The sequence below is a fragment of the Capricornis sumatraensis genome, chromosome 20, assembly GCF_032405125.1.
Source record: "Capricornis sumatraensis isolate serow.1 chromosome 20, serow.2, whole genome shotgun sequence".
NCBI lineage: Eukaryota > Metazoa > Chordata > Mammalia > Artiodactyla > Bovidae > Capricornis > Capricornis sumatraensis.
The window spans coordinates 70,829,941-70,855,471 of record NC_091088.1 but is presented as its reverse complement, the minus strand read 5'-3'; the positions used below and the strand labels follow the sequence as shown (position 1 = coordinate 70,855,471).

General features: G+C 54.9%; 3 protein-coding genes across 5 annotated transcripts; 2 read left to right on the top strand and 1 right to left on the bottom strand.

Annotated features, from left to right (window-relative positions):
- Positions 1-338: 338 nt before the first annotated feature.
- Positions 339-3,051, top strand: UBE2M (ubiquitin conjugating enzyme E2 M). Its single transcript, XM_068992887.1, has 6 exons — positions 339-493; positions 1,622-1,716; positions 1,834-1,872; positions 1,985-2,088; positions 2,395-2,458; positions 2,552-3,051. The coding sequence occupies exons 1-6, from the start codon at positions 385-387 to the stop codon at positions 2,690-2,692; spliced, it is 552 nt and encodes a 183-aa protein (XP_068848988.1). The 5' UTR covers positions 339-384; the 3' UTR covers positions 2,693-3,051.
- Positions 3,052-3,664: 613 nt separating this feature from the next.
- On the top strand, positions 3,665-6,363 carry CHMP2A (charged multivesicular body protein 2A). Of its 2 annotated transcripts, none has more exons than XM_068992885.1 (6): positions 3,665-3,794; positions 4,511-4,702; positions 5,501-5,680; positions 5,764-5,894; positions 5,976-6,037; positions 6,151-6,363. In XM_068992885.1, exons 2-6 carry the CDS (start codon positions 4,535-4,537, stop codon positions 6,276-6,278), a joined length of 669 nt encoding a protein of 222 aa, XP_068848986.1. In that variant the 5' UTR covers positions 3,665-3,794; positions 4,511-4,534; the 3' UTR covers positions 6,279-6,363. The 2 variants fall into 2 exon arrangements, with proteins under 2 accessions (XP_068848986.1, XP_068848985.1); XM_068992884.1 differs by having other exon boundaries at positions 4,489-4,702.
- Positions 6,364-6,888: 525 nt separating this feature from the next.
- On the bottom strand, positions 6,889-12,861 carry TRIM28 (tripartite motif containing 28). Of its 2 annotated transcripts, none has more exons than XM_068992872.1 (17): positions 12,513-12,861; positions 12,070-12,182; positions 11,727-11,859; positions 9,967-10,102; positions 9,773-9,889; positions 9,574-9,688; positions 9,265-9,411; positions 9,049-9,163; positions 8,866-8,972; positions 8,741-8,777; positions 8,614-8,662; positions 8,279-8,531; positions 7,873-8,192; positions 7,672-7,795; positions 7,511-7,597; positions 7,295-7,432; positions 6,889-7,209 (listed from the first exon to the last, which is right to left on the bottom strand). In XM_068992872.1, exons 1-17 carry the CDS (start codon positions 12,859-12,861, stop codon positions 7,033-7,035), a joined length of 2,517 nt encoding a protein of 838 aa, XP_068848973.1. In that variant the 3' UTR covers positions 6,889-7,032. The 2 variants fall into 2 exon arrangements, with proteins under 2 accessions (XP_068848973.1, XP_068848972.1); XM_068992871.1 differs by having other exon boundaries at positions 8,614-8,659.
- Between the last annotated feature and the right edge of the window lie 12,670 nt (positions 12,862-25,531).

Sequence of the window (25,531 nt, the reverse complement as noted above, 5' to 3'; positions counted from 1 at the left end):
CCCTCGCGAAGAGAGCGAGTGACCAGGCCCAGGGACACGGCTTGAGGACCCCGCGTCCGCAGCCGAGCCTGAGGACGCCGGAGCGGACGGCCGGGAGGAGGGAGCGGCGGGTGGGGGCGGGGCCGAGTAAGCCCGAGAACAGCCGAGCGGGCCCGAACGCCGCCGAGCGGGCCCGAGGCGCCGGGCCAGGCCAAAGCCGACTACGGGAGCCGACGCGGGCCGCGCGGTGGGCGCGGAGCAGCGCGGCAGGCCCGGCGGGCGGCGGCAGCAGCCGGAGAGGCCGCGGCGGCGGGTCCGAGTGGCGGAGGCGGCGCGGGCGGCGGCGGGGGGCCGGGTGGCCGGGGTCCCGGGCCCCGCAGCGGCGGCAGCGGCGGCGGCGGCAGGATGATCAAGCTGTTCTCGCTGAAGCAGCAGAAGAAGGAGGAGGAGTCGGCGGGCGGCACCAAGGGCAGCAGCAAGAAGGCGTCGGCGGCGCAGCTGCGGATCCAGAAGGGTAAGGGGAGTCGGGGGATGGGAGTGGAGGTCGGAGGTCAGAGCCTGGCTCGGGGTGATACGGGAGTCAGGTGTGGAGTCATGCGGCTGCCAGGGGTCAAAGGTGTCAGAAACGGGGACGCCGCGGATGTGGGGATCGGAGACCAGGGCCTGGGGGCCGAGGGGCCGGGGATGGGGTAATATAATCACCAAAGTGGTCGGAGGTAGGGGGACCGAGCAGGGGGCACTGAGCGTGTTCGGAAAGCTAGGAGTCTGATACTAGGGACCAAGAATCTGAGGGTGGCAGCGGAAGGGGGAGACCGGGAACTCGAGAGTCTGGGGGTCAGACGGGAGCCTGGGCGACAGGAAGAGGAGATAGGGACAGTGGGGCCGAGGATTGAGGATCAGGGTGGAAGATTTAATGTATTAACGCTAGAGTCACTGGGAATCAGAGTCAGACCTGGTGAAGTGGGTTCTGGGGCCTGGGTGTCGTGGGTCTGGGTGAGTCACATGTCAGTTTGGGGTGACAGGAGGAGGGAGGGATGCTGGGTACCAGGGATTATAGAGATAGGAGTAGGGTTGGGTTTAGACCATGCTGCTAGAGATACTGGAACTCTTATGCTCAGAATAGTATAGGGTAGGAGGCTTGGGAACTCCCAGATCTGGAGGTCAGATGGGATCCTGAGTTTAGGACGACAAGCAGAAAGGAGTGTATGGACAGTGGGGGCCAGGGACTGGGGGTGGTGGTGATTTAGGGCGAGGAAGGGGAATAAGATCCTTGCATCTGCGCAGACAAGTAGAGACTCCTCTAGAAAGCGGAGGTCGCGGTCAGGATGCTGGATTTGGGGTGGGACACACAGGAGTGGGAACATGCAGGAGCTGGGCTGGGGGACTTACGACTGTGGATTTAGAAGAGTTAGAGCTTGCCCCCCAGGAGTTCCAGCATATCTGCAGTGTTCCATAGATACGGAAGAGCCTGCCTGGAGACGCGGAGCAGAAGGAGCAGGGAGAGGGTGGGGGTGTGGCCCACTGCCCAGGACAGAACTGGGGTCCTGGGTAGAGGTTATGGAGGCTCTGCTGGCACCTGCTCTGAGCACTCCCTATCTCCCCCTTTCCTGGCCTGTTTCCCTTCTCTGCTGTGAAAACCCAGACATAAACGAGCTGAATCTGCCCAAGACGTGTGACATCAGTTTCTCAGATCCAGACGACCTCCTCAACTTCAAGCTGGTTATCTGTCCTGATGAGGTGAGGGCACGCTTAACTGGATTCTCAGGCACGGCAGGTGACACCACCTCAAGTTGGCTGGTTCACCTGCCGGGCCTTGCAGAGTGGGGTTCTGACTCCTCTCCTCTTCCTTCACAGGGCTTCTACAAGAGCGGGAAGTTTGTGTTCAGTTTTAAGGTGAGTCTCAGGCGTGCAGGGGTGGCTCCCTGGGCTGAGGAAGCAACAGCTGAGGCCCCAGCCAGGCACTGCTGTGCACCTATCCACTTGCCCTCTCTTCTCCTGGAGCCAGGTGGGCCAGGGTTACCCGCATGACCCCCCCAAGGTGAAGTGTGAGACGATGGTTTATCACCCCAACATTGACCTCGAGGGCAACGTCTGCCTCAACATCCTCAGGTGAGGGCACTGGCCCTCCACTACGCTGCCCAGCCCTGCCTGCCAGGCCCCCTTCATGACCTTGCACTATACCAGTCTCTTTCCCTTCCCTCCCCCTTGTGGTCTGTGTGTCCCTCTGTCTCTTCAGCTCTGCGTTTTCTTCCTCGTGGCTTGACCTTGGCTTTCTGGCCTGTGCTTCTCTGCACCCTCCCGCTAGCATTTCCCGACCGTGCTGTCCCATGCCCTGGGCCTGACCTGTCTGGTCCCAGCAGGGCCTGTGGTGGCTGCCCGCTCACCAGCCCCTATCATGATGCTCTCTGCCCACAGAGAGGACTGGAAGCCAGTCCTTACGATAAACTCCATAATTTATGGCCTGCAGTATCTCTTCTTGGTGAGTAGGGGTGGGGGCGGGAGGGCGGCTGGGGGCGGTTGGCCCTCTGCCTTCTGGGCTTGCTGACCTCCTGCCCCCCCATACCGGCCACAGGAGCCCAACCCTGAAGACCCCCTGAACAAGGAAGCCGCCGAGGTCCTGCAGAGCAACCGGAGGCTGTTTGAGCAGAATGTGCAGCGCTCCATGCGGGGTGGCTATATCGGCTCCACCTACTTCGAGCGCTGCCTGAAATAGGGCTGGCGCGTACCCACCCCTGCCAGGGCCACCGGCCCCGGCGTCCCCTGCAGATATTTATTGGGGGCCACAGGTGGGGGGACAATGGGGCGGCCGGTGGGGGAATCCCATGCCCTGGCCGGCCACCCCTCCCTGCTACCCGCTCCTAGTTTTGTTTTTTTTTTTAACCACCATGTGATTAAGGTCGGCGCTGCCTCCCCCGACCCGCTCAGCGATGGGAAATGAATTGGCTTGTCTAGCCCCCCGCTGGGTGCTGTCCAGCCCCACCCCCTACTCTGGGCTCTGGGGTGGGTGGCCATGGGGACTGGGTGGCTGGGGACCCGGCACCCCACCCCTCCACCACCGGAGGTCCCACCAGGCTATTAAAGGGGAATGTTACTGCATGGCCTCCGCCTCTTCCTTTTGTGGGGTGGGAGGGGCAGGTGATGGCCGCCAGAGCTCCTGCAGCAAGAGTGGTGGGAGTTGTGTGCTCACAGGTGGTATGAGGGGACTCCCCCTCAGGCAGGATGAGATGAATCCCATTCTGGGACAAGGGAGGGGCAGGACCCAGTGACCACTGGCTTCCCGGCCAGTGAGCCGGCACAGGGGCTAAGTCCGCACCGTCTGCTGTTCTGCCCTCCTACCGGAGGAGGAAAGCTGCCTGGTGCCACTGGGTACCTGAGGTTCGGAAACAGCGCGAGTTCTGGGTCCCTCAGATGAGCAGAGCTCTACAGTGGGTGACGTGGTGGGGTGCAGGACCGCCGGGTGGCTGGAAGGAAGGCGCCCAAAAGGGCATCAAGCCCACGGGGCCAAGACGGGACAGGGGCTCAGCTCCCTCAGGCTGGACTTGAACCTACGGAACACCAAGCTTGCGGCAGCGAGACGGAAATTGCTGCGCATGCGCTTGTGACCGGCACGTTCCTCGGCGCGTGCGCACGCGCGCTGTAGGCCCCGCCCAGCATTCCGGGCGCCAGAGGGGCGTGTGACGTCAGGTGGTTTAATCCGGAAACGGCGGTGACGGCCGAGGCGACAGAACAGAGGGGCTGTCGTTGGTGGGCGCTCCAGGACTCTGAATGAGAGGAGCGTGACCCGGAAACGGAAGCGAGTCCCCATCCCAACTCCGGTGAGTCGCCCCTACTGGGGCGCGGGCCCTGGGTGGGCGCGTGGGCGGCGGTGTTCGAGGGCCTCGCCCCTCCCTGGGGCCCTCCCTTATCTCCTGGGTCCCCATGCTGTTTTGCTTTCGGTGCTCAAGACCCCGAAAGCCCCCAAGAGTTTCCTGGGTGAACAAGGCACGCCATCACCTAAAATCCCGCCCTCTGTACAGGAGTCCCCAACATCCCCCAGCCTTATTCTCCGCATCCAGATTCCCTCAGCATTTAAGACCCCCGCCCTAAACTGAATGCCATCCACGCGCTGTCAGCTTCGGAGCCCCCACATCGACCCTGTCTGTAGCACTTGCGGCCTCTAGCTCCTCATGTTAGGGACCCTGTCAACTGGCCTTTCCCTGGCGCTCCGGGTTTCGAGCCCCCTCTCCCCGCGCCCGTCCCCCTGCTGTATCCACACATGGTCACCTCCAGCTTAGGCCCATTGGACATTCTAGGCTCTCATCCCAGAGTCAGGAGGAGATTGAAGCCCAGGACCTCTGTAGGGGCACTGTGGAGCAAGAGGAGCTGGGGTGGCTGGGGTTCCCCGAGTTCCAGGCTCCACTCTCTCTCCTTTCATTTCTCTCGCTGCTCACCCTTTTCCTTTTTGTGAGTCCTCGTCTGTCCCCGCCCATACACAATGTGACCCCAGCTGTGCCTCACACCACCCTACAGCCAGGTTTCACGCTCGCCCCAGGCTTACTGGTAGGCTCCTGCTGCCATGGACCTGTTGTTTGGGCGGCGCAAGACGCCAGAGGAGCTGCTGCGGCAGAACCAGCGCGCCCTGAACCGGGCCATGCGAGAGCTGGACCGTGAGCGACAGAAGCTCGAGACCCAGGAGAAGAAAATCATCGCGGACATCAAGAAAATGGCCAAGCAGGGCCAGATGGTAAGCTTGATTGGGAACAAGCTGGGACTCCAGGCCAGGTGCCGTCGCTTGGTCAGAACCTGGGGCTGCAGCCAACGGGACAAAACAGAATGTGTGTTCTAGGGCTTTCCTTTAGTTTCAGAGTCCAAAACTGCTGTCTCTGTGAAGTTGATATTAGAGCCTTGAGAAATTGAGAGCGACCCTGCAAAGAGCCAAGTGCCAAGTGTGTCAGAACAGCACATGTTTGGTGAGGGAGTGATAGGGAAACTCAGGAGTGGTCCATGCCAGACCGCTTAGAATCATGGGCAACAGTGGGAGCTGAGGGCTGAGTTGAAGTAGTTACTTCAATAGATGTGGCATGGGATCCATTTTCCCTGAGGGCAAACTAGCAAGAGATGGCTGAGTTTTGGCCTGAGCAGCTTGTTTGAGGAGGTGCCATTTCCTGGGATGAGCAAAGCAAGGAGGAGCTTTGGGGAGGAAGTCATAGCTGAGCTCGTATGTAAATCGGTATTTGGTTCTTGAGGTGAGCACGGCCTGTGAGGTGGAGGGGGAGATCCTCTTTCTTTGGCCAGGATTGAAATTCAGGAATGAGTGTTGACTAGACATGGAAGAAAAAAGATTCCTCAAGGGTGGGCCCTGCTTTTCTTCCGGATTCCTGGACCAGAGGTGAAGAGCCTACAGAGGGATCTGTGAAGTGGTGACCCAGGACACGTGTGGGTAGGGGTAGCAGTGAGCACTGGGGCAGGTCCCTAGGAGCCCCTGAAGGCCTCAGTGAGCACACCCCCAAGGCTCGCTCCCTGTCCTCTGTCCCCTCCTCAGGACGCGGTTCGGATCATGGCGAAAGACCTGGTGCGCACCAGGCGGTACGTCCGAAAGTTTGTATTGATGCGGGCCAACATCCAGGCTGTGTCCCTCAAGATCCAAACACTCAAGTCTAACAACTCAATGGCACAAGCCATGAAGGGTGTCACCAAAGCCATGGGCACCATGAACAGACAGGTTCGCCTCTCCCCATCCCCCGCCCACCCCCCCCCCCACAGCCGCTGACCTCAGGCCCAGACTCACCCTCCTCCCCCTTTCAGCTGAAGTTACCCCAGATCCAGAAAATCATGATGGAGTTTGAGCGGCAGGCAGAGATCATGGACATGAAAGAGGAGATGATGAATGACGCCATCGATGATGCCATGGGGGACGAGGACGACGAAGAGGAGAGGTTCGGAGACAGCTAGCGGGAGGGTGGGGAGGGGTGCCTGGCTCTGCCCCTGATCCTCACAAGCTTCCCCTGGTTATCTAGTGATGCTGTTGTAGCCCAGGTCCTGGACGAACTGGGGTTGAGCCTGACGGATGAGCTGTCAAGTGAGTGTTTACACCCTGGGGCCTGTGCTAACCCTGTGACCCAGCCACCACCTCCCTCTCCCTGCATTACTGCCTCCTGCATGGGCGCTCTTCCTAACCCCCCCTCTCCGCAGACCTCCCTTCCACTGGAGGCTCCCTCAGCGTGGCTGCCAGTGGAAAGAAAGCAGAGGCTGCAGCCTCTGCCCTGGTGGACGCAGATGCAGACCTGGAGGAGAGGCTCAAGAACCTTCGAAGGGACTGACTGCCTGTGCTTCCCCAGGGAGCCAGTGGAAGGCATGGCATTTTCATTGTACCTTCTGTAATAAAAGAAGTTGGACACTAGTTCTGGGCCTGTGCGACTGGCCTGACATGAGGTTAGGAAATCACTCAGGAGGCTTGGTAATGTGCCCGTCAGTCAGGGTGTGGGATAGAGGGCTGGAATGGTTTCATCTGGGCCTACCAGGTCCTCAGGAGGTGACGGTGAGCTGCAAACACTGGCACAGCACCCCTCCTGCCTCAGCCTCAAGGGTAGCACCCCCAAAGATGGTAGGTTCCCCCAGATCTCTTGGTATAATTCCAGGAGGCCAGGCCTATCCCCCAGGGAGACAGTGTCCTACTTTTATTAGCCCAGTGGAAGTCTCAGCCCACCCAGCTCACTGTGATACCGTCTGGTTATAAGAAATGTTCTGCCCCAGTCCAGGATGCAGCACGCACCTGGGGATTCCCCCTGCCTGCCCACAATGTAACCCTCCCCAGACACCAGATGGCTAAAGACGTGCCCCACCCCATTCAGCAAGAGGGCTTCGGTGAGGGACTGATGGCAGGCCCAGGACCACTGTCCCCACCAACCAAGGCCTGAGTAATTGGTGAAGTTTTTATTAAATCCACAGAAGTAAAAACCATATCGTGAAGGACTCGGGTACGGGCCACCAAGGAGTGGGAGCCAGGCCACCGGAGAGAGGAGGAAGGAGAGGGGAGGAGTGACAGGACATAGAACAGAGCCAAGCTGGGCTGGCTCAGGGGCCCTCACCAGGGCCACTGGACAGGTCCTGGGCACTCAGGCCAGCACCAGGCAGGCTCAGCGGCGGGGGCTCCACCAGCACAGCGGAGAACTTGGTGTCCCCGAAGGCCTCATTCATGCGGGTCTCAAAGAAGCGCTGCAGGCCAATGATGGACTGCACGTCGGCCTTGTCCTGCCAGGCAGATTACAATGGATGGGTCCTACCTCTGCCCCACAGCCTCCCCTCCTCCAACTCACCGCCATCCCCACAGGCTCACCTCGGTCAGCTTGTTGAACTGCTTAAACATGCGGCCCACATCCTGGGCAAACTCCTGGGGGGAGCTGTAGGGGGGTGACAGCTTCTCCTGGAGGCGGGCTCGGATAAGGGTCAAGTCCAGGGTGCCACCAGGCTGATCCTGCAGGCAGGGGCCACAGGCTGAAGGGGAGGCCAAAGAGCCTGTGCCCCTCTCACCCTCCCAAGCCCCAGAACTCACCAGGGAGAAGGTGGAGTCAGTAGCCAGCTGGTGCAGAGGCCGGCAGGGCTCATGGCAAAAGAGGGCCAGCAGGACGCGCTCACACTTCTGTAGACACAGATGTCGGGGTCAGCGGGGAGCTGGGGGCTGCAGGGAAACCCAGCGCGTGGGTCCCCCCTCACCTGCTGGTTGGCTGGTGAGAGCTTGGCCACCACTCCCGTACTATCCCCCCCATCCAGGTTCAGGCTGCCATCCTCCTCCTTCAGGTCAGGCAGCACGTGGCAAAGAGAGCAGCTCCACTCCTCCCTAGAGGAAACGGAGAGGTGAGGGGCTGCACGGGACCCAGCCCAGCCCTCCACCCTGCAGACTCCACAGCCTCGCACCCTGGCACATCCTGCAGGGCAGGCAGGTGGCAGTCCAGGTGGAAGCAGAATTCGCACTGGTTGCACATGACCAGGTCACCTGGCTTCTGGCAGACACGGCAGATGGTGGCACTGTCATCCAGGGAACCTGGGCCACCAGCTGGGACTGAGGTGCCCTCTGGAGCCACCACCTCCAGACCTGAGCTGGTGCTGCCACTGGGTGAAGCCAGGCGAGGACCCTCTGCACCAGAGCCCTCCCCCAGGGCCATCAACACAGGCTTGGTCTCCGGGCCCTCGGTGGCAGCAGGTGGAGCTCCAATGGCAGCCTCTGTTTCTTCCTCCTGCGAGGAGGCGAGGGGTGGTTTAGTGGAATGCTGGCTGGGACAGACCTCCACTCCCTAGCCACAGTAGCCTAGAGCAGGCTCACCTTGACAATGGCCATTCCAGGCAGGGGAGGGGCCCCAGGGACCCCCGAGGGCGCAGTCCCAGGCTGGCCAGCAGCTGCAGCAGCAGCACCTCGCTCGATGACGATGAGGTTGTAATCCTCAGTGGTGCTGCCTGGGAAGACCTTGAAGACTGGTGGCTGACTGTCAGCTGTGAGATCCAAGTCCAGGCGTTCGAGGCTCACCCGTGGCACCTTGCGCATGAGGCCACTCACCTCACCGTCACCTGAGCGGGGCCTGTGGGTGTGGCTTGGCGTTGAGCACCCCTGTCCCCATGACCACCCTGTCCCTACATGCACCAAAGGACAATCACACTCACCGCTTCACCCCCGACACATGGGGCTCAGCACTCGAGTAAGGGTCATCTGCTCAGGACACAGAAAAAAACAGGTTGGAGGAACCTAGAACATTGCATTTCTCCCACCTACCGGGCAGAAACCACTCACCTGATCCGAAGCCGTAGCCTTCCTGCACATCCATCGGCTGTAGGAAGATCAAGTGAACCTCAGTAGGCCGGCCTCCAACGGGCCTCGGGCCCCTCTCCTCCCCCACGGCCCCCTCCCTTACTCACCTGGCTGCTGCCAGAGCCCTGCTTGCCCAAAGGCCCCGGAGCCCGAGGAGGGGCCATGGGTGCTGGGCCCGTGGAGTTGGTTCCAGGACGCTCTGCAACAATCTTGCCTGCAGCAAGGAGGTAAAACAGCTTACGGCACATTGCCTAGGAGAGCAAGCTTCAGAGAGCAAGACAAACACCCACCAAAGGCCTCTGCACTCTTGGTCCAGGCGTTGAGGTCCCACTGAAATTTCATCTCGCCGTGGGGCTCCACAGGGTCCACAATCATCTTAAGGGCCCGGTGCAGCTGGAAGTAGATCTGGGGGAGGGCGGTACATGAGCACAGAGGCAGAGGACAGCACTCCAGGGCCTTGGGAGGTGCCGGCCCAGAACCCACTGACTGGGCCCACCAGCACACACCAGCTTCTTGGAGAGCAGCAGAGCCGTGTTGTTGTCACTCTCCAGAGCCCACGAGGCAAAACGCAAGATGTGTTCCTGGTGCTTCTGGATCTTGGTCATGGTCCAGTGCTGCCGTTCCAGGCGCTCCTGCTGCCCCTCGGTTACCTTCTGCAGGTGGAGAGCAGGAGAGGTCAGGGAGGAAATGGCACTAGAAGAGCCTCTCCCCACCCAAGGATGGCATCAGCAGCCAGCAGAGGGAGCCAAACCCCCAAGACGCTGCTACCAGAGCTAGGGCGAGCTGTCAGCAAACAAGCACCACACAGGAAGTACCTGGGCATCGTTGACCAGCACGCGGCCCCGCTTGTTCAGTTCCTTCATTATCTGCAGGATGGCCATCTTAACATCCACTTGCACGCGCTTCTGTACGTCGGACACCTGGCGGATCCTGGGGGGCAGAGGGTGAGATCAGGGCCAGTCAGGCAGGTGCTCACCCTAAGACCTGCCCCATCACACTGGCCTCCACACTTACGAGCTGCGAACCTCCTTGGTGTTCTTCTGCAGTGTCGCATGCTTGTCCCCGAGGCGCTTCACCAATGAGGCCAGGAGCTTGCGCTGGTTTCTCACTGCATCCTCCAGGAACTGGTACCTGAGGGCGGACAGAGGTGGGCCCGGGCGCCCAGCATGGGAATGGGCAGCACCCACCCGCCATGCCTCAGGACTCACTGGTGGTCTTTGTGGGCGTTGAGCTGGCAATCCCGGCAGGTGAGGGTGTCGCAGCTCTCGCAGAACAGCACAAGGGGCTCGTGCTTGTGCACATTGCAATACACAGTGCGCTCACCGTCCCTCGACTTGGCGGGCCCTGAGGAAGGGGGTCTATGAAGCAGGAGCTGGTCCTCACCACCTCAACTCAAGGAGCAGACAGACCGGGGCCTCACATCGTGTCTGTCCTGCAGCCCTGGCTTAGCTGCTAAAAAACGCAGAGGGCCTACAGCAGTGGAAAAGGAAGGGCCCAAACCCTTGCTCTGAACACCCTCTGCCCTTATCTTGACCAAGAGATCCGCACTCCCCTTCTTCCAGCTTCTGGGACTGACAACTTGAAAGTGAAAGGACGATGGCCTCTGACGACCACCCCACTGCTCCCTCTACTGAAAACTCCTCCAAGCAGACACTGGAGAGCTCCTCCGCCTCTGCAGCCCCCACTGCTGGGCTCCCTTTCTCCTCCACTCGAAAGACTCTGTGCCGCAGGGGAGGGAACTCTGGCAACCATGGCATCCGGACACACGCAAGCACTCTCTGGCTCAGACAGAAAGCAAACGAGGACCTAAAGACATGCCAGGTACCCTTGTCTCCTGAGCCACGCCTGGAGACCTCGTCTCTCTTCTCTGGTAAAAGGAGGCCACACCATCTTAACAACCCACGAGGAGCCTCGCAAAGCCTTCTCAGGCTGGACAAACGATGTCAGACGAGGACCCTCAGAAAAGGGCCAGGCCCCCCACACAGGGAAAAGCGTCTGAAAGTGCTCAAAGCCAAAACCCCCCAAAGACTAATACACCACAGTGACCCCCACCACTTCCCAGAATCTGCTGCCATTAGATAACTGCTTGGGAACAGCCAGCCCCTTCCTCCTCAATCACGTCTCAATGCTACACTGACCCAGCCTGGGACATAAAAACACCAAGATACAAATAAGGCAAATCTCAGTGCCCCCAATACAGCCCCCTCCTGCTCTTTGCTTAGAACCCAGGACCCCCTTGGAGACCCCTGCCCTTCCCTCCAGGCTTCTCATGACTCACAGCAATGACCTCCATCTGGATTTTCCCATCAAAACTGTCCTCTGGGCTGCAGGAGCCACGGCATGACTACCAAAACACCATTCACGGGGAGTTCTGGCCGAAAAACCAAGCCCAAGCCCCTCTCCGAAGAACTGCCATCACGGTCACAGAAAAGTCTGAAGATAACTAGTGAAGACTGAAACAGCTGCGATCTAACGATAAGAACACTTACAGCACTCACTGGTCAGTGCCAGTCTGAAGACATTCATGGCTTATGAGGACACAGGGCCCAAAGACCTCCCTTTTCCTACGGAGCCTTCAACCACATTCCAGGGAATCTCAGGCCTAGGAGATCCCTCACACCATTCCCCAGCAGCCTGCATCTCCCTATCTGTACATGCGATCGTTCCACCTCTGGAGGCATATTCCCTCAAGTGCTCCCTCAAAGCCTCGATACACCCTCTACTGCAGCATGAGATCCCCTGTGCACTCCACACATTTCCGGCCTGTGGCTTTTCCCCTTCTATCCGGACGGGCAGAGGCAACCCACCAGAGGACCAGCCTCCCCCCTTTTTGAATTCTGCTCTCAGGCCTTTCAATTGGTACCCCATCAGAAATTCCCTGACACTCCACCGCCATCTGCAACCAGCATCAAAAGCAGCTGGAAAAACATGTAGGGAAGAATCAAGGCAACCCCTCCGTGTTGCATACCAGTGGAGCGCACGGTGTGGTCCTTGGTGTACTTCACCCGCTGGTGCGCCTCCACACACGTCTCACAGAGCGGCTCAGAGCACTCCACACAATAACTGGTGGCTGGGGCATTATCCTCACAGCTAGTGCAGCACTGCTGAGCAAAGGCAGAGTCAGAAGAGACAGCACCACCAGACACATCTGCATTCAGACCCAGAAAATACAACCTGGTAAGATGATGCCTTTACTTAGCCTAGACAATCTGCTAAAGCCGTAGTGAAGCCTGGAGCTGGTACTATGCTCTGCGCTGCAGACTCCTACCCACGTCCAGAGGCCTTCCAAGGATTGCTTGGGCAACACATACCTGATTCGCATCCTGGGAATCCGTGGCGGCCTTACCGCCACAGTCTCGCATGAAATAATTCTCCACGATATCTTTGGAGAAACATTGCTGCTTACACACTGGACAGTCCACCACTGCGAAGAACAGGGGAAAACAAGATCACGCATATTCACATCCAGATTGCGATCCCATCCTCCACAGGGACCAACTTCCACCCCATGCTAGGCCAACCCTCCACTCCGGGAGAAGCAATCAAACCCTTCTTTGGCCTAACTTGAAACAGTCGCCCCATCCGAATAAAAGACCCACAGCCCGCACCCGTTTTGGCCACTGTCCGGTCCCGACCCTCTCACCCAGATGACCCCTGCCATTGTGACGCTGGGGACAGACCCCCAATAGCCGAGCTTCCTCCGAACCTTGGCTGCAGGATGGGGGAGGGGCCGCCCCGGTCCGACCATACTCACCAGAACCGTCGCCCGCTGCACTTCCATCCCCCGAGCTGTTGGCGGATGCAGGCGCCGGGGGCCCGAGACAGGCGCTGCAGGCCGAGTGCAGGCAAGGTAGCAGGCGCGGTTCCCTCTCCGGCCGCAGGCGCTCCCGACACACGCCGCAGTGCTCCAACAGTTCCAGCGCCTCGCCGCCGCCCCCCGCGGGTGACGACGCCGAGGCGGATGCCGCCGCCGAGGCCGATGCGGAGCCCGCGGCCGAGGAGGCGGCGGCGCGCTTCTCGGCGCCCGCCGAGCCCTCACTCGGGCCCGGGCTGCCGGAGGCGGCCGCCGCCGCCGCCGAGGCCGCCGCAGCCGAAGCCGCCATTCACACGCCGCCGGGGGCGCCCAAGGAGGGAGGAGGGGCGCGGGGCCCGCCACGCAGGCGCAAACGCGCTTGCAGCCAACGGCTGGGCCGCTGCAGCCGCGAGGCCTAGCGCCGCCAGGCAAAGCCTGGGGCGCCGCCCGCTGCGCGCGGGGCGCTACCGAGGCTCACCCGGCCGCTGCCCGCTCTCCCGCCGCCGCCGCCGCCTGCGCCGCCGCCTCAGCGGCTGCTCAGATCAGCACCACACGGCACGCTCACAACCGCTCGCCCGCGCGCCCGCTCGCAGAAAGAGCCACTGTCGGGGGGCGGGACAGAAATAACTGGCGCCGACGCCGTCGCGCACGCGCGTTGGGTGCCTCGGGCCCGGAGGCGGGGTCGGAGCGCGCGAGGCCGCGAGTACGCACGCGCGGCCCCGGGCCGCCGCCACCCCTCGCAGCGCCTCTCCTGGGGAAGGGGCTGGGCATCCGCGCCTCCGCCGCCGCAGCCTGACCCGCCGGCCCGGCGCGTGCCCGCTACTATAGTGCGCGCTCCAGGCCGCTTGCTGCGCAAGCGCGCACGTGGTCGGCCCCCGCCTGGGCCGCCTCTCGGGCCGTCCGGAGAGAGGGCCTGCAGCTACGTCACCGGGCGCTCTCGGGAGGGGGCGGGGTGGAGACCTAGGGGAGATGCTGACCCGGGCGGACGGGCCAAGCGTCCCCACCCCGTGGCCGGGCCGCTTACTGGCGTTCCAGCCTTTTTATTGTTTAACGTGAGAAACACTGAAACCTAAGTCAGCTAGCTCCCAAGGGGCTCAGAGCAGCGAAACTGAAATTCCGCCTGGCCCCCAAGCTCCCCTGGCCACCTTTTAGCCAGCCACTGCGCTGGCTTTAACACTCTCCGGGTGGGCGGACTGAAGAGGGGAGCGGAGTCTGTGGGGAGGTCCATCCGAGGATGGAGACAGGATCTGTAGGGCGGGTAGGCCTGCCTCAGCCGGGAGCAGGACCTGCGTGGGAGGCGGGTATGCCTGTCTGAGGAAGCAGTGTCCGGGAGAGTTCTGTCAGGTGGGGGAAGCTAGGCCTGGAGGAGGAATCTTAGTGGAGACAAACACGGTCGTTCTGTGAGAATCCTGTCAGAAGCGGAGTCTGGGCGGAGAATCCTGGGGGTGGGGCGGAATCCGTTGGGGGAGAAGGGCCCTGTCGGCCCGCGCAGGCAAGGGAGCAGGGACTGCGGCTGGAGCTGAGGGAGGAGGGGTCCTGAGAGGAAAGCAAGGTCGCCGGCAGGGGATCTGTCTGGAGTCACCGGGCAGAAAAAACCGGAGGCACGGGCGCCCTGGAGCTGTGCCTGGGCTGGGCCTCCGTCCCTGCGCGGGGCTCCCGGCCCTGCGGCCTCCAGTCCGGGAGGAGGCTCGGCGGCTACTCTGTGAGGACGCAGAGAGCCTGAAGGGCCGTCACGTCCAGCCCCCCGACCCGACTCCGCAAAAGCTCCAGGGGAGCGGGGCGCGGCCTCCCCGACCCGGACCCCCAGGAGCCCGCACGCGGAGGCGGCGCTGGAGGTGCCTCCCGCGCGGCCCGGCCACCGGGATCTTTGGCCCCCGCAGGGGCTGGGGGCCGCGGGGCTTTGTCTCGGCGCCGGCCTTTGTTTCAGCTCGGGCGCGGCCCCCAATGCCGGCCCCGCCCCGCCCCGCCCCGGCCCGCCCGCTGCAGCGCCCGCCCCTCCCCCGTCGCGGGCCTTGCCCTCCCCCCGCGGCCTGGGCCCCAGACCCCGCTTCCCTCCTAGGAAGAAGGAGAAGGAAAGTTGGTGGCTGGCCGTGAGCTGCCTGAGGCGCGGAATTCTTTAGTAATTATTTGCTGAGCACTTTCCATGACCCCAATCCAGCACTGTGTGCTGGGCCCCAAAATCACCCGGTTGCGTGGGGTAGGGATGAGCCATACCTATCCTGGCCCAACAGTCAAAATAAGTAGGTGATGGTCAAGAGTGTGGGACTCAGGGCTGGCCCTAACAGCTGGGGGAAGAACAGTTCAGACTCAGTCGTTTCTGACTCCTGTTCGGCCCCATGAAACGCAGCACACCAGGCCTCCCTGTCCATCACCAACTCCCGCAGTTCACCTAAACTCATGTCCATTGAGCTGGTGATGCCATCCAACCATCTCATCCCCTGTCGTCCCCTTCTCCTGCCCTCAATCTTTCCCAGCATCAGGGTCTTCTCAAATGAGTCAGCTCTTCGCATCAGGTGGCCAAAGTATTGGAGTCTCAGCTTCAACATCAGTCCTTCCAATGAACACCCAGGACTGATCTTTAGGATGGACTGGTTGGATCTCCTTGCAGTCCAAGGGACTCTCAAGAGTCTTCTCCAACAGCTCAGAACAGTTCAGACAGAAGTAAGTGCACAGGCCCTGAGGCAGGCAGGCACTGAGGGAGCAGTGACTGGAGAGGTGGGAAGTGCCTAGAAGTTGCTGGACAGGTTGGGTCCTCCGGTTCCCCCCGTTACCGTCCCTTCACTAGACTCCGGCAGTTCTTTCAGAATAGCATCGGTGGAGGCAGGTTCGAGTGGAAATCAGGCTCAAGACAAACTCGGGGAAGCGTGATGGTGGAGACAAGTGGGCTTGCAGGAGGGCAAGGCCAGGCCAGAACCTGCCTCTGAGTCCTCCCTAAGGAGCCAGCCTGTCCAGAGGAGTATGGCAGGGCATGATCTTACTCCCCAGTAAGCTGGTGTCACCTTATACCCTTAACCCCTGTGTTCCTTGCCACCCTCTACAGCATCTCACCCTTTCCAATCCTGGACCACTAGAAATTGTCTATATTCTGACTTTGCAGACAGCATACCTGCCCGCAGACAACCATCCTTACTGCCTCTTCACTTCCCAAACTCCATGCTTGCACAGGACTCAACCTCCAACCTTCGGGTATTACCCCCAAAGCCACTTCCTGGGGAAGTCTTGTAGCAGGATCACTCTGATCTCTTTCTCCACCTTCACAGGTTTCATTTGGGAACAAGACAGTTGTGATAGTTGCACATCATCAATATACTTTATGCCACTGAATCATATACATAAAGAGTCAAAATGGCTATTTTATGTATTTTACCACGCATATAACAATCAGACTTTGATGAATCTGTCCCTTCTGACCTCTGATCTCAACACTCAGCTCCAACCACACAGGCTGACCCATTTGCTCCCACCTCATAGCCTTTGCACTTGCTTTTCCTTCTGCCCAAAACGTTCTCCCACCTCTCTGACTCCTCTTCTTTCACGTTTCAACATGAGAGAATCACAAAGACATGAGCTCCAAACTCTTTACGTCACTGCCCTGTCTGCTGCATCTCACCTGGGGCCTGCTACACAGAGGGCACTCAGTGAGTAAAAGGACAAATGCTTGAAGATGTTGCCAGTTCTGTAGGCTCCAAGATGAGATTTGAGGTCTATTCCTTTTAAAAAACTTATCTATTTATTTTTGGCTGTACTGAGTCTTCATTGCTGTGTGGGAGTTTTTCTAGTTGCGGCAAGCAGGGACTACTCTCCCGTTGCGGCGCTCGGCTTCTCATTGCTGTGACTTTTATTGCGGAGCACCGTCTCAATAGTTGTGGCACACAGGCTTAGTTGCTTCATAGAATGTGGGATCATCCAGGACCAGGGATCGAACCAGTGTCTTCTGCATTGGCAGGCGGATTCTTTACCACTGAGCCACCAGGGAAGCTCCTTCTATTACTTTTTAAACCTTTAAAAAAAAAAAAAACTGTGTTAAAATTCACATATCACACCCATCAATTTATCTATTTTGAAGTGGGAAATCAATGCCATTTCATACATTCACAATGTTGTACAATCACCAATTCATCTAATTCCAGAACCGTTTCATCACCCCAAAAGGAAACTCTGAATCCGTCGGCACTCACTTTCCATTTCTGCTTCAACTAGCCATTTCTGTTTCTGTGAACTTTTAAACCTTTTCATGGAGCCTTATGATATGTAGAGAAAAGCATACACATCACATGTACAGTGAGCATCCTTGGTAACCAGGTCTGATAGCAAAATACAGAAGGGTCTTTTCCAATGAGTTGGCTCTTACAATCAGGTGGCCAAAGTATGGGAGCTTCAGTTTCAGCATTGGTCCTTCCAGTGAATATTCAGGGTTGATATCCTTGAGAATTGGCTGGTTTGATCTCCTGGCAGTCCAAGGGATTCTCAAGGCTTCCCCCACCCTAGAATTTCAAAGCACCAATTCTTTGGCATTCAGCCTTCTTTATGGTCCAAATCTCTCGCTGTCTAGCTTTGTCATAGCTTTTCCCCCAAGGAGCAAGGGTTTTTTAATTTCATCCACAGTGATTTTGGAGCCCAAGAAAATAAAGTCTGTCACTGTTTCCAGTTTTTCCCCTTCTATTTATCATGAAGTGATGGGACTGGATGCCATGATCTTAGTTTTTTGAATGTTGAGTTTCAAGCCTGCTTTTCATTCTCCTCTTTCACCCTCATCAAGAGGCTTTTAAGTTCGTCTTCACTTTATGCCATTAAGAGCTGTATCACTGTATTGTTATGTAGGAAGTTCAGTTCAGTCGCTCAGTCATGTCCGACTCGTTGCGACCCCATGAATCGCAGCACGCCAGGCCTCCCTGTCCATCACCAACTCCCGGAGTTCACTCAGACTCACGTCCATCAAGTCCGTGATGCCATCCAGCCATCTCATCCTCTGTCGTCCCCTTCTCCTGCCCCCCAATCCCTCCCAGCATCAGAGTCTTTTCCAATGCATCAACTCTTCGCATGAGGTGGCCAAAGTACTAGAGTTTCAGCTTCAGCATCATTCCTTCCAAAGAAATCCCAGGGCTGATCTCCTTCAGAATGGACTGGTTGGATCTCCTTGCCATCCAAGGGACTCTCAAGAGTCTTCTCCAACACCACAGTTCAAAAGCATCAATACTTCGGCGCTCAGCCTTCTTCACAGTCGAACTCTCACATCCATACATGACCACGGGAAAAACCATAGCCTTGACTAGACGGACCTTAGTCGGCAAAGTAATGTCTCTGCTTTTGAATATGCTATCTAGGTTGGTCATAACTTTTCTTCCAAGGAGTAAGCGTCTTTTAATTTCATGGCTGCAGTCACACCATCTGCAATGATTTTGGAGCCCAAAAAAATAAAGTCTGAGTTAGGCATCAGCAACTAGGAGTGGCCTAGCCAAAAACCATGCAAGCTGATCTCTAAACCCCGTCCCAAACACACCCAGGAGATCTCACAGATATGTTACAAAAATAACCACATGTATGGCAAAACCAATACAATATTGTAAAGTAAAAAAATTTTTTTTAAAAAATTTTTAAAGAAACTTTAACCAAAAAGATTAAATAAAAATAAATAACAAGAAAAAAAACAAAACACAGGCTTTTCCAGCTCCTGCACAGGCGCCATCAGCACACAGTGAGTGGATACAAACTAACCACAGAGGTTTCTCCCACTCTGGCAAAAGCACCCTTGATGCACAGCTGTGTCCTCAAGTAACCTTAGGCAGCTATTAAGGGCTCATAAATATTCTACACATACATACATCCGATTATAACAGACTGAATTATGGGAAAGACGTGCAATAGAGCCTGCAAATGCTCAGTCCACTCCCACCTATATGAATATGTAAAAAGCTCTATTTTGCATGAGCCCAGACACACCCCCTTCCCTGATTGGCGTTGAGCATATGCCTCTTTGCATTTTCGCACAGGGCAGAACCAAGAAGAGCAGACGAGGGATATAAAAAGGAGAAAGGCAGAATCAAGTTTTTTTTCTCTCGGGCCCCCAAATCACTGCGGATGGTGACTGCAGCCATGAAATTAAAAGACAATTGCTTCTTGGAAGAAAAGCTATGACAAACCTGAAAATGAACTGTAAAAGTATTAGCTGCTCAGTCGTGTCCAACTCTGAGACAGCACGGTGGCCCTCCAGTCTCCTCTGTCCACGGGGATTCTTCAGGCAAGAGCACTGGAGTGGGTTGCCATGCCCTCTTCCAGGGGATCCTCCCAACCCAGGGATTGAACCCAGGTCTCCCGCACTGCAGGCAGATTCTTTCCGGTCTAAGCCACCAGGGAAGCCCAAGAATACTGAAGTGGGTAGTCTACCTCTTCTCCAGGGGATCTTCCCGACCCGGGAATCCAACCGGGGTCTCCTGCATTACAGATGAATCCTTTACCAACTGAAGTCCAGGGAAGCCCATGACAAACCTAGACAGCTTATTAAAAGCAGAGACAACACTTTGCTGACAAAGGTCCATATTGGCAAAGCTATGGTTTTCCCAGTTTTCCCAGTAGTCATGTACAGGTGTTGGACCATAAAGAAGGCTGAGCTATGAAGAACTAATGTTTTGAATTATGGTGCTGGAGAAGACTCTTGAGAATCCCTTGGACTGCAAGATCAAACCAGGCAATTCTAAAGGAAATCAATCCTGAATATTCATTGGAAGGACTGAGGCTGAAACTGAAGCTCCAATACTTTGGCCACCTCATGCAAAGAGCCATGCTGGAAAAGACCTTGATGCTGGGAAAGACTGAGGGCAGAAGGGCACAACAGAAGATGAGCTGGTTAGATAGCATCACTGACTCAAGGGACATGAGTTTGAGCAAACTCCCAGAGATGGTGATGGACAGGGAAGCCTGGCGTGCTACAGTTCATGGGATCACAAAGAGTTAGACCTGACTTAGCAACTGAACAACAAAAAGGGATCATGGTCAGCCCTTCATCGTCAGTCAGCTCCCATGTCTCAGAAGTGTACTACCTGCTGCCTGTTTAATAAAGGATCTGTCTGCTTGAGCTCTAGTCTGTCATTCCAAATATCATCTCCATACCTGAAGTTGTTGATATTTGTCCCAGCAATCTTGATTCCAGCTTGTAATTCATCCAGCCTGGTATTTCGCATGATATACTCTGCATATAAGTTAAATAAGCAGGGTGACAATATATAGCCTTGTCATACTCCTTTCCCAATTTGGAAAGCCTATTGTTCCATGTCTGGCTCTTACTGTTACTACTTGACCTGCACACATGTTTCTCAGGATACAGGTAAAGTGGTCTGATAGTCCCATCTTTTTAAGAATTTTCCACAGTTTGTTGTGATCCACACAGTCAAAGGCTTTAGCATAGTCAATGAAGCAGGTATTTTTCTGGAACTCTCTTTCTCAATGATCCAACGAATGTTGGCAATTTGATCTCTGGTTCCTCCACCTTTTCCAAACCCAGTTTGTACATCTGGAAATTCTAGGTTCACGTACTGCTGAAACCTAGCTTGAAGGATTTTGAGCGTTACCTCGTGAGCATTTGAAATAAGCGCAGTCCTGCAGTAGTCTGAACATTCTCTGGCATTGCTCCTCTTTGGGAATGGAATGAAAAATGACCTTTTCTAGCTCTATAGCCACTGCTGAGTTTCCCAAATTTGCTGACATGTTGAGCGAAGCACTTCAACAGCAGCATCTTTTAGGATTTGAAATAGCTCAGCTGGAATTCCATCACCTCCATTAGCTTTGTTTGTAGTACTTCTTCCTAAGGCCCACTTGACTTCACACTCCAGGATGTCTGGCTCTACGTGAGTGACCACACCATCATGGTTTTCTGTGTCATTGAGATCTTTTTCAGATAGTTCTGTGTTATCTTGCCACCTCTCCTTTTTCTCTTCTGCTTGTTAAATCCATACCATTTCTGCCCTTTATCGTGCCCATCCTTGCATGAAATGTTCCCTTGATTATCTCCAGTTTTCCTGAAGAGATCTTTAGTCTTTACCATTCTATTGTTTTCCTCTATTTCTTTGTATTGTTATTCACTTAAGAAGGCTTTCTTATCTCTCCTTGCCATTCTCTGGAACTCTGCATTCATTTGGGTATATCTTTCCCTGTCTCCCTTGCCTTTTGCTTCCCTTCTTTTCTCAGCTATTTGTAAAGCCTCTTCAGACAACAACTTTAACTTCTTGCATATATTTTTTAGGGATGGTTTTGGTCACTGCCTTCTGTACAATGTGATGGACCACCATCCTATTAAGTGTCCAGTTAAGAAGACACACCAGGGAGTTCCCTGGTGTCCTAGTGGTTAGAATTCTGGGCTTGTACTGCCGTGGTCTCAGTTCAATTCTTGGTCAGGGCACTGAGATCTTGCAAGCCACAAGGAGTGGCCAAAAACAATTTTTTTTTAAAAAGTGGGGGGAAAGACCAGACAGCTTGCTGTGATCACAGTGAAGAGGTCATGTGACCATAAAGCCATACAGCAGCCTTCTCCAAGCCAAGAGAAGGGGCCTCAGAATGAAATCTACCTTGTGGGCATCTTGTTCTTCAATTTCTCAGCCTCCAGAATTGTGAGAAACAAATTTCTGGCCTTGGTCTATAGTATCACTATTTTGTTTTTGTACCTAGAACTGACTAAGACAGATGACAAACTTCCCTCTGCCTCATTCTCATAAAAGTGTATGTGAATTAACATTCAGAGTCCACCCAAATAACTGAAAATAATTTCCCCAATCCCAGGTCCCTAATCACAATTGCCAAGATCCTCTTTCCTGATGAGGTTTCCGAGGATTACGTCGTATAGATCTTTGGGGCCACCCTTCTGCCAACTGCAGCCCCCATTTCACAGATGGGAAAACCGATCCCAACACATAGACCATGTCGTCCAAGCTCCCACAGTCCTGGGGAATCTCTGGCCCCCGGGGAGGGCAGAGAGGGAAAGGATGGGAGATATCCAGAGCCCAGAGCTTTAGCTCTTTCTCTGCAGTTAGGAACCAGGGGTCCTGGGACAAAGGATTTCAGGGAAAGCTCCAGGTGAGCTTGGAGCACTTGGTTATGTGTATTTGTTTATTTTTCTCTATTATTTGGCCGTGCCACGGGACATGAGGTAACTTAGTTCCCCAACCAAGGATGGAATCTGTGCCCCTGCAGTGGAAGAGCATGCGTGGAGCACCTTGTTACACCAGTCAGTGCCCAGAGGATGACTGGAACCTGTTAAGACGACACAGAAGCCAAACCTAATGATAGGACTCATGCATCAAAAAAACCAACCACTGTCACTGACTGACACACAATGAATCCAGCCTATCCACAGTTAAGTGAAAGTCACTCGGTCATGTCTCTTTTCGACCCCATGGACTATATGGTCCATGGAATTCCACAGGCCAGAATACTGGAGTGGGCAACCGTTCCCTTCTCCAGGGGATCTTCCGAACACAGGGATCGAACCCAAGTCTCCCACATTGCAGGTGGATTCTTTACCAACTGAGCCACAAGGGAAGCCCAAGAACACTGGAGTGGGTAGCCCATCCCTTCTTCAGCAGATCTTCCAGAACCCAGGAATCGAACCAGGGTCTCCTGCATCGCAGGCAGATTCTTTACCAGCTGAGCTACCAGAGAAGCCCAAGTGTTCTCAAAAAGAAGAGTCACCTGGAGAAGAAAATGGCAACACAGTCCATCATTCTTGCCTGAAGAATCCCATGGACAGAGGAGCCTGGTCAGCTACAGTCCATGGGGGCCACAAAGAATCGGACATGACTTAGCAACTATAACAACAATGTGTGTAACATATAGTTTTTACTGTTGTGTAAAGCGAATAAACGTCTTTCTGGAAATGTTACAGCTTAAAATTTCTTTTAAAGAGTCAGAAAAATAGGGCCATCTGCCACCATGTGGTGCTGCTTCTACAGCGCCTCCTCACTGAGAATGCAGACTGATGCTGCCTTCCTAAAGGAAGCTGTGTTTCAGGGCAACACATGGTCCCAGTCCTTGATGAGATAATTAAATGCTGAAATTCAGAAAACATCATTTCCCAGGCGGTAAGGAGTCTGGAGCAGGCCCGAATGCATGCCATATACACCGCAGGGTGGACTTGACTGAGAGGAGCCGGCCGCCACTGCGCCCCCTTAGGAGCAGCAGCAGGAGAACCTGCACGGGCCGTGATGGCGCTCATCTCCGCCAGCTGGTTCCAGCCAGCAACATTTGGCCCGAAGCCCAGCAAGTCTTTAGATCACATTTTCCATCCATGGGAGCTGAAGGGGATGTTGGAGGCAGTGAGAGAGGCCATCTGGATGGGGCAGGTCCTGCCAGAAGCTGGGACCCACTGTCCCCAACCCGTCCTCATTGAGGGGGCTGTAAACCTCCAGCCAGACGCCAGAGCAGCGACTAGCTGGGGCTGGAGCAGAAATGGACACAGACTGCACAAAGGAAGTTTCTCCTGTTGTCTACTTTTTTTTAGCTGCACAGTGAGGCATGCTGATCTTAGTTCCCTGACCCGGGACTGAACCCATGACCCTGCAGTGGAAGTAGGGTGTCTTAATCACTGGCCTGCCAGGGAATTCCCAGGCAAGAACCTTCTAGGTAGAGAGAAACGTTACAAAATTGGATTGCGGCAATGGCTGCACTATCCGAAGTATATCTGCTATGGCTGTACTTTCCGGCACATAAATTATACTTCAGTACAACTGTTGAAAAAGGAGAGAAGGCCCAAAGAAGATATACAAATGGGCTGGGAGAGTAAGCACATAAAAAGACATTCAACATCATTAGTCATTAGAGAAACACGAGCCAGACCATGGCGAGATACTGATTCACACCCACTTGGGATGGTTTAAAAAAACAAGTAAAATAAGGAATTCCCTGGTAGGCCAGTGGCTAACACTCCAAACTCCCAGTGCACGGAGCCTGGGTTCAACCTCTGGTCAGGGAATTAGATCCCACATGCCCCAACTAACACCCAGCGCTGCCAAATAAATAATGAATAAAACAAACATTTCTTTCTATGAAAATAACAGTATTGGCAGGGATATGGAGAAATTGGAACCCTCCTACCTTGCTGGTGGGCATGTAAAGTAGTATAGTCATCCTGGAAAAAAATTTGGCATTTCTTCAAATGGCTAAAGTTCGACTTACCACTTTGATCCAGCATTGAAATACGTATGCATCCAAAGGAACTGAAAACGGTGTTCAAACAAATCCCGGTAGAGCACTGTTCACAGCAACATGGTTCACAATGGTCAAAGCTGGAAACAACCCAAAAGTCCACCGACTGATGAATGGATAGATAAACGTGGTATTTTCATACAATGGAGTCGTAACCATAAAAAGGAACAATAAGGCACTGGTATGTGCTCCAGCAAACATGAACCTTGAAAACATTATGCTAAGTGAAAAAAATCAGATACAAAAGATAACATATAATATAATGTCATTTATGTGAAAATCCAGAATATGCAAATTCACAGAAACATACAGCAGAGATTATTCATTGCCAGGGGCTGGAGAGAGGGGAAAATGGAGAGCTATTAGAGGAAAATATTCTGGAATTAAATGGAGGTGTGATTATGCAACACTGAAACTATATTAAAAATCCACTGAATTGTTCACTCTAAAATGGTTAATTTTTGTGTTATGTGAATCACCTTTATTTCAAAAGAAGAGGTGAGGCTTCCAGGTCAGTAGGGAACAAAGGACCTAAGCAATCCTGAGTGGGTCCCAGGCAGGGACAGCCAGCCTTCAGGGCTGTTTGTGGACAAACAGTGACGTGGGGATGTGGAGGAGACACACTAAGGAGTAAGGAAGCTTCCGAAGTCAGGCAGCAAGGAAATCATCCTCGTTTTTAAAAGAGGAATCCTAAAGTTAAAACAATTAACAAAAGACATACAGATGGCCAGCAGGCACAGGAAGACGCCCAACATGGCTAATTATAGAGAACTGCAAATGAAAACCAGTGAGGCATCACCTCACAGCGGCAGAATGGCCATCATGAGAAAGTCTGCAAATAATAAACGCTGGAGAGGGCGAGGAGAAAAAGAAACCCTCCTACACTGTTGGTGGAAATGCAAGTTGGTGCAGCCACTATGGAGAACAGTATGGAGGTCCCATAAAAAACTAAAAACAGAGTTGCCATATGATCCAGCAGTCTCACTCCTGGGTATATATCTGAACAAAACCATAAATCAAAAAGACATACGCAGGTACTTCTGGTTGTCCAGTGGTTAAGATTCCATGCTTCCACTGCAGGGGGCAAGGTTTGATCCCACATGCCACACAGCCAAAAAAATAAAAAAATAAAAAACAGATATAAGCACTCTAGAGGTCACAGAAGCAATAGCTGAGACATGGAAACAATCTAAGTGGCTATTGACAGATAAATGGCTAAAGAAGATGTGATACATACATACAATGGAATGTTACTTGACCATAAAAAAGGAATGGAATAATACCATTTGCAGCAACATGGGTGGCCCTAGGAATTATCGTAATAAGTGAAGTAAACCAGAGAAAGACAAATACCATACGATATCATTTATATGTGGAAGCTAAAACAGGACACAATGAACCTATGTATGAATACAAACAGATACACAGACACAGAGGACAGACCTGTGGTTGCCAAGGGTTAGGGTCAGGGGAAGCACACCGACTGAAGCCGCCCACCCCGGCCAGGCACCGCAGTAACCATCTGCATGAGCTGTTTCACGACAGGAGATCCTGATAAGGAATACGGAATTAATAAGCCGCCACCACCCGGAAGAGTTCGGGAAAGGGCTAAAGGAGACACCGCGTGTCTGTCCACTTCCCAGAATCCCTCTCGCTAGCATCCATCTTGGCTGAGCAATGCGTGCACCACCAGGAAAGACTGAACTAGAATGATCGGTCAAAGACCACCCGGAAACGAGTCCCATCACCATAAAACCCGAGACTGCAAACCACGCGGCAGAGCAGTTCTC